The following is a 13973-nucleotide window of genomic DNA, read 5'->3' on the forward strand; positions in this document are numbered from 1 at the left end:
CGGGATGGGGACTACTGAGAGGCACTGAGGGCAAAGTGTCAAGGAGATGGGTTTCCACAGGGGTTCACAGTGAAGGCAGCTTTTCAGTGATGGAGACCATATAGGTAACCCGAAAAAGACCGTGAGAGAGGCGGGAAGAAAAATATAATCGCTTCTATGCCCATGCAATCAGCAGACTTGAGTTGTGTTGGGGAAAATGACAAGTGATTGATCTGCTCCCAACCCAATAGATCAGAATTCTCGTCTCTTGCAAGCCGGCCCAGGTGGGTCTATTCAGTTCTGTTCAAGGCATAAGGGAGAGATTTTTAAAGGTATTTAGGGGGCCCAGTGGAATGTCCAAAAGCACCTAGGTGCCTTTGTACTCAATGGGTTTAGGCACTTTTAGGTGCATTTGGAAATCCCATTAAGTGCCTAAATATCTTTAAAAATCTGGCGCTAATTCTCTGAATGCCCCTGCTGCTGCCTACACACATCTGGACATCAGTCTAATGTGCTGCTCAGTCCCCCCACACGTAACAAGCGATTCCCTCCCTGTTTTCCTCACATGACTGGCAAATTCGGGAGAAGATCATACTAGTGGAGATGTTGGTCTCAGGTCCCTCACTGACACCATACATTCCCATGTTCCTGTTGAGCTGGAATGTTGAAATTCTTGGACACTGATTGTCCATTGACTGCTCAGTGCAAAAGGGGACCAAATTTGAACTTTGACCTTTCAGGCAGTGCTCACCAAAGGTAATCCGGATCATCAGCCTTGCTCGTAGTTCAAGTATATTAAAGAGGACTTGAGGGACTTGGCATGACCATGCCTGCTTGTTCTAACCACTACACATCACACCCCTCCTAGACCTGGCATACAACCCAAAAGTCTCCATCTCTGACCCCTGGAGCAGACTGATCTCTCAGTGCCAGGAGAAACACCCAGGAGTCCTGGTATTTCTGCTGCTTTGGAGGCCAGACAAACACACAGTTCATCCACTGTGTCCCGACTATCCTCCTTGTGTCAGCCCCTGACAACTCTGCAAAGTTTACAAGCCTGTTGAGTTTGGATGGCCAGAAATAAACATGAACTAAATGAAACACTCCAGGAACTTATTAAGGGTTCTCCTTGTGGTGCAATTCCCACACCTCTGGGGAAGCAACTTCTCAGTCAGGCCTCATGAAGCTCAAGGGGATTTCAGGGAATCTTTGAGCCCAGCGCCTAGGCAGATATTATACATGGAAAAGATTTCTGAGGATGTGCCATTTTTGGAACCATGCTCACTTCTCCTGTCAGTCAAGAGAGCAATGAACATCTCTGAGTTGTGACTTTCCCTGGCCATTCTCAGTCATTTGGAGGCAGCCGGCTCTGAAAGCAGAAAGCAGACTTTTACTGTAGAACATCTTCAATGTGCTACTAGAACATAAGAACGGCCATACTGGGTCAGACCAAAGGTCCATCTAGCCCAGTATCTGTCTACTGACATTGGCCAATACCAGGTGCCCCAGAGGGAGTGAACCTAAAAGGCAATGATCAAGTGACCTCTCTCCTGCCATCCATCTCCATCCTCTGAAAAACAGAGGCTAGGGACACCACTCCTTACCCAGCTCTAGTCATTGTGATAGCAGGTGATGGAGGTGGGAAGACAGCTTTTCTGATATTCAGGGCTGACCAGAGCGGGGGAGCAAGTGGGGTAATTTGCCCCAGGCTCCATGCCCCTCAGGGGCCCCGTGAGCCCTGGTCTGACAGAGGTCCGGTTCTTTGGCCTGCATTTCGGCCTGCGGGGGGCCCTTCAGTGCTGCCGAAGATGCGGAGAGACTGAAGGGCCCCCTGCCGCCAAAGAGCCGAACCACTGCTGGGTGAATACAAGCGCGATGGCTTCCCTGCTTTGCCCCAGGCCCCCTGAATCCTCTAGGTGTCCCTGCTGACATTGACTTGGATATTTAGAGGAACCTAAGTGAGTCAGAAAGAGAACTGAGAACAGAGTCTATCTGAGACCTTCTGTGAGACCATCTCTGTCTGACCAAGCTTCTCCTATGACTTCTCCTATGGCTCTATGCTGCTCTGATATGAAAGATATTTTCTCTGAGGTAGGTTGGAGCATGGAAGTGAAAACTAGTGTGATGGGGCAAGGCTAGATGGCTACAGTAAAGTACTGAGAGGCAGGTATGTTAGCCCCAGGCTAAACAAATCCCTAGGACCGTGATAACCAAATAGCAGTTGCTCCAGGTTAATCAAGGCACCTGGGGCCCATTAAGATCTTTCTGAAAGGTAGTGGAGATAGCTACATTGATTAGAACACCTGCAGCCAGTCAAGGCAGGCTAATCAGGGCACCTGAATTTAAAAAGGAGCTCACTGCCATCAGGCAGGGAGGAGCCAGAGGAGAAGGAGTGCTTGTTAGAAGCTGGGAACAAGAGGCATAAGGAACTGAGACTGAGAGGGTGTGCTACTGGAGGATTGAGGAATTATCAGACAATCAAGCATTATCAGACAGCAGGAGGAAGGTCCTGTGGTGAGGATAAAGAAGGTGTTTGGAGGAGGCCATGGGGAAGTAGCCCAGGGAGTTGTAGCTGTCATGCAGCTCTTACAGGAAGTACTATAGACAGTTGCAATCCACAGGGCCCTGGACTGGAACCCGGAGTAGGGGGTGGGCCCGGGTTCCCCCCAAACCTCTCAACTCCTGATCAGACACAGGAGGAGTTGACCCAGACTGTGGGTTCTACCAGAGGGGAAGATCACTGAGGTGAGCAAATCAGCCAATAAGCGCAGGACCCACCAAGGTAGAGGAGGAACTTTGTCACACTAGGAAAAGCCCAGTGAAGTGCCCTGATCTGTGAATAAAACCTGAGTGTGATTCCTTGCATCTAACTTCCTTATTCTCCTTTAAAACTTACAGATGGGAGGGGATATGAGTTTTCCAGGGTGCCAGAAAAATGTCTGCAGTAGGGCAGAATTTCTGTGACAGAACTGTAGCCATCCTCCCACCTTCCTCATGGAAACAGAGCACGGTCCTTTAAGGAGATTTTTAGGGTTGGATGACATTCTTATGTGGGGGATATGGGGGGGGGACATACTGCTGAAGAATGAGCTTCCCTCAGAATCCAAATTGCAGAAAGGAAAATCTCTTCTTTCATTTTGTTACCAAAAAATTGAATTGGGAGTTTTATTTCTTACTCTTTCAAATGCAAAAGGAATGAGAGAAAGGGTCCCCCTGCCCACCTCCTGCCAGGCACACAACATTTTCTCACATCTGTTTATATTCTCCCCTTTTATTTTTCCCTTTGGAAAAGGTGAGGGAACGTAAAAAGGTTAAGGGAAAAAATTGGTTGAGAGGACGTTAAAAGTAGAATAGCCAAGCAGAAAGAGCACTGGACTGGAAGGCAGAAAATCTCTGTTATATTCCTAGCTCTACCGATAGCCTGCAAGTGTCATTGTCTAACTCACATCCCCTCTGTGCCTCAATTTCACATCTGTTGGATAGGAATAACAATAGTGACCTCCTTTGTAAGCTGCTTTGAGATCCATGGATGTACCCCACTATACAGGGCTAAGAGTCATTAAAAGTGATGAATATTTTTTGTTTCCCCAAAAAGGAGCCAAAATTTGAAAGAAAAAAATATTTCCTACTGAAACAAAAACATTGGGGGAAATGAAATTTTCATAGAACCATAAAAATGTGGGCCTGGAAGGGACCTTGTGAGGTCATCAAATCCAGCTCCCTGCACTGAGGCAGGACCATGTGAACTTAGCCCATCCCTGACAGGTGTTTGCCCAACCTGTTGTTGAAAACCTCCAGTGATTCCACCACCTCCCCTGGAAGCCTGTTCCCGCACTTAACAACCCTGAGAGTTTATCATTTTTGATGTTCTCCTCTGGCTCTCTCCAGTTGGTTCGTGTCTTTCCTAAATTGTGGCACCCAGAACTGGACACGATACACCAGCTGAAGCCTCATCACTGTTGAACTGAGAGGGACAGTTACCTCCTGTGTTTTATGTACAGCCCAGTATAATATTAGCCTTTTTCACAACTTCATCATGTTGAATAATATTCTTTTTGTGAGCCAATCTGACCTCTTCCGCCCCAATACTTTTCAGCAAATATGGCCTCCTTGCTAATCATGCAGTGCCTGGCTAGCTCAGTCAGTAGCACATGGGACTCTTAATCCTTGGGTACAACAATTTTTTTATTTAGTGGGAATTGGTCCTGCTTTGAGCAGGGGGTTGGACTAGATGACCTCCTGAGGTCCCTTCCAACCCTGAGATTCTATGATTTTATAATTCTATGCCCCATTTTGTAGCTGTGGATTTGATTTTTCCTTCCCAAGTGAAGTACTTTGCACCTATTTTATTTTAATTTCATCTCATTGATTTTGGACCAAGTCCCATGTTTCTCAAGGTCATTATGAATTCTAATCTGGTCCTCCAAATGGTTTTTGAACAGTTCTAGAGATGTAGAAAAAATCTTAATGGGAGTTCAGCATACACAATTCCATGGCAGCTTGGAATATTTCACTCTAGATGCACACTTGGAAACTTTACTTGTTCCCATAATATAATAAGTAGGGACCACCAAATGAAATTAATAGGTAGCAGGTTTAAAATAAATAAAAGGAGGCTCTTCTTCACACAGCATACACAATCAACCTGTGGAACTCCTTGCCTGAGAAGGTTGTGAAGGCTAGGACTGTATCAGGGTTTAAAAGAGAACTAGATAAATTCATGGAAGTTAAATCCATTAATGTCTATTAGTCAGGATGGGTAAGGAATGGTGTCCCTAGCCTCTCTTTGTCAGTGGGTGGAGATGGATGGCAAAAGAGAGATCACTTGATAGTTACTTGTTAGGTTCACTCCCTCTGGGGCACCTGGCATTGGCCACTGTCGGCAGTCAGGATACTGGGCTGGATGGACCTTTGGTCTGACCCAGTATGGCTATTCTCAAGAACATGGAGTTATAAATATATAAAAACATTTTTGCTGGATTTTTTAGCATCCTTTCCATTGTTAACAAATAAATAATGGGTAATAAATGACTTCAAATATTTTCTGTATATATATATATATATTTTAAAATGAACATATTTCCTAATGGTTCTTAGTTTTTAATTTTTCCATATTGATTCCTTTTATTCTAAGAAAGAAAGAAAGAATAAATATGAAATTTTACAGTAAGAGGACATGATGGGGAGGGGGCTACAAAGGGCAGGGTATGGAGGGGGGCTGTAAGAGGGTCACTGAGGTCAGGGTGTTTAGGAGAGGGGGCTGCAAAGAGGTCACTGAGGAACAATCATAGAGATTTACCTAGAACTAGAAGGGACCTTGTCTCCAGGCTTCCCTAGCAGGATCAAGTTTGATTTTTGCCCCAGATCCCTAAATGGCCTCCTGAAGGATTGAATATACAACCCTGGGTTTAGGAGGCCACTGCTCAAACCACTGAGCTATCCCTCCACCCATGTGTTCTGAGGGAAGGGTGGGAAGGGGAGGGGGCTGCAAAGAAGTCACAAGGCAGGATTTGGAGGGGGGTTACACAATTATCATTGAGGGTAGTGCTGATCGGGAGGGGACTGCACAAGCATCATTGAGCACAGAGTGTGGAGAGGAAGTGGCTTCACAGGGGACACTGTGGTATCACAGGGGTCACTGAGGGGATAGTGTGAAGGGGAGAGGCTGCATGGGTGTTACTGAGGGCAGAATGTGGAGAGGAGGGGGTTGCACTGGGATCACTGATGGGATGATGTGAGGGGGAGAGGACTGCACACAGGTCACTGAGGGCAGAAGTTGTAGGTAAGAGGATACCCATTGTTTAAGATGGGCTGAATGCTATAAGGAAGACTGACTTTTTTTCCCTTGGCACATGACTATCCATTGTTATCATGAATGACTATGAGTTGTCCTTGTGAGTTCCAATATACAGGAACTCCTCACTTAACGTTGTAATTATGTTCCTGAAAAATGTGACTTTAAGAGAAACAATGTTAAGCGAATCCAATTTCCCCATAAGAATTAATGTAAATGAGGGGAAAAAATTTCACCAGACAAAAGACTATATATATCTCACACACACACACACACACACACACACACACACACACACACACACACACACACACACACACACACACAGTATAAGTTTTAAACAAACAATTTAATACTGGTACACAATGATGATGATTGTGAAGCTTGGTTGAGGTGGAGGAGTCAGAGGGTGGGCTATTTCCCAGGGAATGCCTTACTGCTAAATGAACTAGCAATTGACTGAGCCCTCAGGGGTTAACTCTCACACTCTACCAGGCAGCAGGAAAGGAGGAAGAGCAGACAGAGACAGAGACACACACCCTTTAAGTAGCTGACCCCAGGCTTAAGTACACTGCTTTGTTAATTAAATGAGCTTGCTGAGACCTGAGACTGCAACTACTGCCTAGATGTTCCCTCTGTGGTGTGTCCCCCTGCTCTATGGAAGATGGGGTAAGCAGGGTGCAGGAGCAGGGTGGGGGAGTTACCCTGACAATAGCCTCCATCTTCCCCTCTCCCCCTGTACAGCAAGCAGGACTCTCTTGGAGTAGCTCCAAGGCAGAGGGTAGGAGCAGCACATGGCAATGGGGGGAGGGACAGCTGCTGCACAGGGATCTTAGGGGAGTGGGGAGCTGATAGTGGGGCTGCTGGTCCATCCTGGTTCCTACCACTCACTAACTAGCTGCAACGGGCTTCTCCTCCTGCAACCAGTGGACACAACATGTGGCTGCCAAGACATTAGAAGAGGGCATTTCACAACTTTAAATGAGCATGTTCTCTAACTGATCAGCAACTTAACATCGAAACAACGTTAACCGGGATGACTTTAAGTGAGGAGTTCCTGTATAAGGTTTGGCTTGAGTGAGAATGAGAATTACTCTACTGCATGAGCATCTTTTAGAGTTTTCATTGTGACATCCCACAACTTATGCAACTGGCCTGAACCGACACCTTCCTGGATGAGCTGCTGATGGCCTCCAATGGTGCAATGCTTCTCCTCATAATCTTTATACTCCTTCTCTTTTCGTACATCATCACTTTAGCCAAGATAAGGACAGACATCACAGAAGGGAAGCACAATACACTGTCCTCCTGCGGAACCTAGATCACAGTCATGTATGCTCAACCCTTCTGGAAATTCCCTCCAAATAAGTTGGATTTCAGTCTTCATAGCCTATGCACAACATACCTCACGTGGTGCGTGACCAGGATTTATCCCCAAATTTGTTCCGCTGGTTGGATCATTAGCTTCCCTGGCCCAGGTACTGATGGGGAGTGTGACATGAATGCTAATCCACATCCCCTGGCTTCAGTCATGAATTCTGTAATCTCCTGGATGCTGTTCATTGTTCTCCATGCTGAGAAACACAAAAATGAAAAGGCCATCACGAGACTGAGGAGCAGAATCCTGTTCTCGGGATGAAACTATAACAGTGGAATTTATCTTTGCATAAGCTTTTTTTTTTGTAATTATTATTCTACACCCATTTTCCATTGCAATATTAATAAGCCTCATTTATAATCTCTATTACATTTAAAAATATGTATTGGGGTTCAACCTCTTACCATGATGTTTATAATCATTACGGTCTGATTCCAAATGTAGATATGATTCATTACATAATCTAATTGACCCCAGACTAGGGATCTCTACCATCTTCTCCACTGGAGGAATTCCCCCCTACTTTATTCCTTTAGGCCACTAGTGTTGAATTTAGACAACAAGGGAAATTTCCCAATCTAATATCTCTGTTAAGGTGGAGGTAATATTGATTTAATATAAGCAATTTAAAGAGACAAAAATATCACTACTGTTATTTCTGGTTTTTTTTGTTTGTTTGTTGTTTGGTTTTTTGCAGTATATTTTAAGAATACAAGTTCTTTTCCAAAATAACAAATAATGTGTAGGAAAATAAACTGTGTTACAATGGGTTACTTCAGTCTGACTGACATATGCTGCAGGTTGCATGCTGTTAATCATAAAATGTCCTCTGAGTTTCTAAAAAAGGATAGCTGACAATTTCCTAACACAAAAAATGTTGCATCCAACAGCAGGAAATTCTATAGCAGACCAAATCTCGACAGCAAAAGAGAACTAAAAGAAAATTATTGCATGGGTGCAAATGATCATCACAAGATTACATTTGTTATGTGCAAACAGCATAAAATCTAAAGCAATAGCACCCAGTGCTTTAAAAGGCCAGTTTCACAAAGATGAGTCGAATCAGGTAGTAGAAAACGTTTAAACAGAAAAATGGAAGGATAATTAGGAACTGCTTCAGAACACTTCATTAGATGACACAAAAGCTACAATTGAGAGACAAGGTTACGCTGGTTAGAAAAAAACAGTTTGGCTTGCCGGGCAAATTAAAGCAATTATAAAGGATGGGATAGACATTAAGGTCAGGCTGTGACAGACATGGGGCTGCACAAGGGTCCTTGGTGGTACTGAGCAAGGAGGATTCTAAGATTGCAAGTTGAGCATGGAGAAGGAGAAATGTCTTTTCTGTACCCTGCAGTGTAATAAAGGTCAAACTTCACAATATGGTTCTGGTGGCTGAGTCACTTCCCCCCTTCCCTGTGATATAGGGAATATATACAGAACGCTGGGAGCCCTATTTATCCCCTACCTCTGTGAGGTGCTTATCAAAGTTCCTACACCTGCATGCCAGGTCATGGTTTGGTGCCCGGACTTTGTACAGAACCTGTCTGTGAGGAGAGACACAGGAAAGGGGAGAGGGAACCACAGCAGGGGGCTTGAGGACTCTCTGGGCATGGAGTGCTGCCACTTTAGACACCTACATCCCAGAATCAGACCTGGTGGCAGGGCCGGCTCCAGGGTTTTTGCCACCCCAAGCAGCAAAAAAAAAAAAAAAAGCCGCCATCTCCTCTACCGCCGCCGCTTCAGTGTTTGGCAGCAATTCAGTGGCAGGTCCTTCGCTCTGAGAGGGAGTGAGGGACCCGCCACCGAATTGCCACAGAAGAGCTGGACATGCCGCCCCTTTCCATTGGCCACCCCCGGCACCTGCTTGCTGGGCTGGTACCTGGAGCTGGCCCTGCCCATTGGGATTCACAAAATCCTCTAGCAGCTGCTGGCTAACCCTGTAGGTACCTAAAATTTTATTGTAAGGGTGCTGAGAGCCATTGAACCAAACTGTAAATCCTGTATACAATGGACTGCACTTCAAGCCAGGGGATAAGGCAGCTCCCCACCCCAGCATCCCTAGTTACAGAACCTCTGCTACCAGTCTATGTTTTGGTCTCTGGGCTTGTGCATTGCTGCCTCCCTCTAGGTACTTGGATGCCTAAACCCCAGAGAGATGCACAAAATGGGGGAAGATACGCATCTCTCTGCCTAGCTCACCAGCAGAGCCTGATCCAGCAAGTGTGCTCAGAGCTCACCTATTGGATCAGGTCCCTGTGCAGGAGTTCAGACAAGACAGCTCTGCAGATAACCCTTCTGACTTTTAGCCCAGTGCTTAGGGTTCGCCCTTGCAATGTGGGAGGCTTCCAGTTCAAGTTCCCCCTCTGCCCGAGGGCAAGAAGGGATGTGAAGAGGGATCTGCTATTTCTCAGGTGACTGCCCTAGTCAAATCCCTTCTTCAGAACACATAAGAACGGCCATACTGGCTCAGACCAAAGGTCTATCTTGCCCAGTATCCTGTCTTCTGACAATGGCCAATGCTGGCTGCCCCAGAAGGAATGAATAGAACAGGTAATCATCAAGTGATCCATCCCCTGTCACCCATTCCCAGCCCCTGGCAAACAGAGCCTAGGGACACCATCCCTGTCCATCCTGGCTAATAACCATTATCCCCCATGAATTTATTGAGTTATTTTTTTAACCCTGTTATAATCTCAGCCTTCACAACATCCCCTGGCAAAGAGTTCCACAGGCTGACTGTGCGTTGTGTGAAGAAATACTTGCTTTTGTTTGTTTTAAACTTGCTGTCTATTAATTTCATTTGGTGACCCCTAGGTTCCTTATTTACTTTCTCTGCACCAGTCAAGATTTTATAGACCTCTATCTTCTCCCTCAGGGAGTGGGAATGACTTGAACAAGAGGTGTTCCTCATTCCAGGTGAGGATAGATTAAAAGCTACAAGGGAGGTGGTCTGCCTCAGAAGAGGATCCTAACTCCAGGAATTTAGCCCAGTTTCCAGCCTAATCGGGAGATGTGATTTATGCCATAATCCCTGCCCTCCTTGGGAGTTGCTCTGAGGCTTAGAGGACAAGTTTGGATATATGGGGGATAACAATATGAACATTGGTTGTTTTTTTTTCCCCCTGCATAGTGCCTAGAAACTCCAATCAGGATCATGGCCATATTGTATTAAGCTCTCTTACAAACATATAGTAAGAGAAAATGCCTGCAACTACACTAACACCACCATTCTGTGGCGAATAATAATAATATATGGAGATATTAATAATAGCAATTAACAGGGCTGTCTGAGAAATATTTCCCCCTTCCTCTCCCCACTCCCCCAATTGATGACAATTTAAAATATTACAAATCTTTATTTTTTCCCAGGGAAAACAAACAAAACAAACCCATCTAGGTTTTAACTGCAACTGAAACCCTGACATCTGAAAAAAATCTATTTTTAGTTGATAAAAACAATTGTTTTCAGAGTTTTGGTTTTTAGACAAAATCCTAAATGTTGTAGATGAAAATGTCTAAAACCTATTTTCAATAGAAAAAAAATGTCTAAATGGAATTTGTTGCCATGTAACTGTTAAATCATTGTTTGCTGTATCACGTATATTCATTATTCTGTTATTGACGGTAGCCATTTTGTTGCCAAAGTTGCTGCAGGCTGTTGGAAACAGATAGAAATGCACTTTGCTTTTTGTTTCTCATGAAGATTTTTTTTTATTTTATTCATTCTTGATTCCTCATCTAAACCAAAACTCTTTTAAACTGAGGGCACCTACTTTAATTTTACATGTTGCAAACATAAGACTGACCCACTAACAAAGATTTACATATTTGGTTTCCTTCATGAGAAGACCTTGTTCATTAATCGCTTGATGGCATTCTTCATCTCAGTGTTTCTTAGCGTGTAGATCATGGGGTTGAGCATTGGGGTGATGACTGTATAGAGAGCAGATACTGCTTTGTCCATGGAAAATTTCCTGAAGGGTCGAGCATAGATGAAGATACAGGGTATGAAATGGATGCTCACCACCACAACCTGGGCTCCGCAGGTGGACAGGGCTTTGTGCTTCCCTTCTGGGACATGGATCCTTATCTTGACCAAGATGACTGTGTATGACACAATCAGGATGATGAAGATGATGATGGTGAGGAGCCCACTGTTGGAGACCATCAGCAACTCCACCATGTAGGTGTCTGTGCAAGCCAATTTGATCACCTGAGGGACATCACAGTAGAAATTGTCCAGTGTATTGGGTCCACAGAAAGGCAGTTGGATTGTCAGTGCAACCTGGACAATGGAATGGACAAAGACACCTAGCCATGCCCCAGCCACCAGCCCTACACACACACTCCAGTTCATGATTCTGAGATAGTGCAAAGGTTTATGGATAGCTACATACCGATCAAGTGCCATCACCATGAGGAAGAAAATCACGGCGCCCCCAGTGAAGTGGAAAAAAAACATCTGTGACATGCAATCACCAAACGTGATTGTCTTTTGCTTGGACAGGAGGTCCCACAGCATCTTGGGCACCGTGACTGAGGACTCGCTCAGGTCAATGAAGGCCAAGTTTCCCAGCAGAAAGTACATAGGGGTGTGCAGCTGGTGGTCAGTGATCACAGTGGTGATGATGGTGAGGTTTCCCAGCCAGGTCATCATGTAGACTATGAAGAAGACCACAAAGAGGAATCTCTGCAGTGCCAGACTCTGGGTTAGACCCACAAGAAGAAATTCTCTCACTCTACTGGTGAGGTTCTGCTGTTCCATTGATCAACCTTAAAATGTGCCTGCAAAGGGAACACTAGTATTAATTATTATTCACAGGTTCATATATTTTAAGGCCAGAAGATCATTTAGTCTGACCTCCTGTATAACACAGGCCAGAGGATTCATCCAGATACCTCTGCATTGACCCCAATAACTTGTGTTTGACTAATGCATTTTCCAGAAGGGCATCCAGTCTTGATCTGAAGACATCAAGAGCTGGACAGTCTACCACTTCCCTTGGTACTTCGCACTAAATGGTTAATCACTCTCACTTGCTAAAAATGTGTGCCTTAGTTTTAATTTGAATTTGTCTGGCCTCAGCTTCTGGCCATTGGTTCTTTTTCTGCCTTTCTCCACCAGAGCGGGTAAAGGTATTGTTTTACTGTAATCATCACTTCTCAATTTTCTTTTTCATAAACTAAACAGATTGAACTCTTTAAGCCTTACATTGCCATGCATTATCTCCATCTCTCTCTTTTTTCTCACTCTCTCTTTTTGCAACATCTCCAAATTTTAAGTATTTTTTGTTTAAAATATGGATACCAGACCTGGATCAAGTAGTCCGGTATTGGTCTCACCCACCCTGTGCACAGAGGTAGAAAATCACCTCCTGGCTCCTCCTCTGAAGTGTTCCCACATTTACAAATTGGAAAATTTCAGAATTTACCTTCCATGCAAATTTTTGAAACTTCAATTTTTTTGTCGCTGTTTAACATGAAAAGAAATATTGGAATATCAGAATTTCCCTTAGCTCTAATTAGCACTGTTCCCATCTTCTGGAGTTTCCCCAGAATTCCAAGATTTTTTAAAGATTAACATGAGAAGGACTAGACAGTAATTCAACAACCACAAGTCATACAAATATATCATCCTGTTTCTTTTCATGTAGGGAACAGAAGTATTTATTGAACACTACTGCGTTCCAGCATCATATTAATTATTTTATTTTGTCCATATAGTAATGGGCCTATATCATTACTAAGATTTCTTCTGTTCCTAACATACTTTAAAAACACGCTTCTTGTCCTTAGCCCTGCCAACCATGGATTTTCCCCATATGTCTTTAGCTTCTCTTACCAATTGTATGCACTTGATTGCTATTTATTTTCCCCCTTTTTCCCATTTTGTTACATACTGCTTTTCTTTAAATTCTTTCTAATTTCTGCCTTCACTTTGCTATTGAACCAAAATTGTCTTTTAGCAAAAGATGTCCTTTTTCTTGACTGCAGAATAATGGCTTTTGGACCATCTAATAAACTCTTTTTTAAGAATTCTCAATTTCCTGTCTAATTTTTTCCCCCAAATCAGTTTTGTCCATAATTTTCCTCAGCTTTGGGAAATTAGTTCTTTTGAAGCACCAAGTATATTATGACTAGTTGGGACTGTCCTTTTTTTGTCCATAATGGATGTTATCAGATCATGATTACTGGTCTGTAGGAAATCACCCACTTCCAGTCCAGTGATTAATGCATCTTTATTTGTCATAATGAGGTCCAATATGGAGTTACCTTGTGTTGGGTGCAATACCTTTGGGTTAGAAAACCATCATCTACAATTTTTTAGAAACTCTAATGGTGTTTACTACTGGCTGCATGAGACCTTCAGTATGTGTGTCCCAAACTTAGCTCCTCCATTACAACATATTTATTCCACACATTGGAGACAGGTATTCAAGGAGCATCTCATCCTGGTCTCTGATTTGATTCAATGGTCTCTAACAATATCCCCTCCTGAGTGTTGTTAGTTAGAACACTGACCCATATGCATTCCAGCTCTAGTGGTTCTGAATTATCAATAACTCTAAAACAGATATTGGTGTCTTTAATGTGGAGTGATAGGCCCATCTCTCCCCCCACCACACCCCTTTTTATTCACTCTTTCCTTCCTGAGCAGGTGATAACCAATGATTTTAACATCCCAATCAGTTATCAAAAAGGGCAATTGTATCAACTCTCTTCTCATAGGTGAGAATTTCCCTTCTCTCTTGCGTATTACCTAGCATTGGTATATGGCAACTGAAAAAATAATCTCTTCAGATCCTTCAGCACCGGGGT

The 13973-nt window shown here is 43.9% G+C and overlaps 1 protein-coding gene across 1 annotated transcript; it reads right to left on the bottom strand.

Moving 5' to 3' along the window:
• Nucleotides 1–10992: 10992 nt before the first annotated feature.
• Nucleotides 10993–11919, bottom strand: LOC115642786 (olfactory receptor 4D1-like). The gene has a single exon (XM_030546492.1). The coding sequence runs from the start codon at nt 11917–11919 to the stop codon at nt 10993–10995; it is 927 nt and encodes a 308-aa protein (XP_030402352.1).
• Between the last annotated feature and the right edge of the window lie 2054 nt (nt 11920–13973).

The sequence above is a fragment of the Gopherus evgoodei genome, unplaced genomic scaffold, assembly GCF_007399415.2.
Source record: "Gopherus evgoodei ecotype Sinaloan lineage unplaced genomic scaffold, rGopEvg1_v1.p scaffold_45_arrow_ctg1, whole genome shotgun sequence".
Taxonomy (NCBI): domain Eukaryota; kingdom Metazoa; phylum Chordata; order Testudines; family Testudinidae; genus Gopherus; species Gopherus evgoodei.

Bases quoted from the DNA above. Each gene is read 5' to 3' on its own strand.
- LOC115642786 (XM_030546492.1), bottom strand. From the start codon at position 11,919: ATGGAACAGCAGAACCTCACCAGTAGAGTGAGAGAATTTCTTCTTGTG.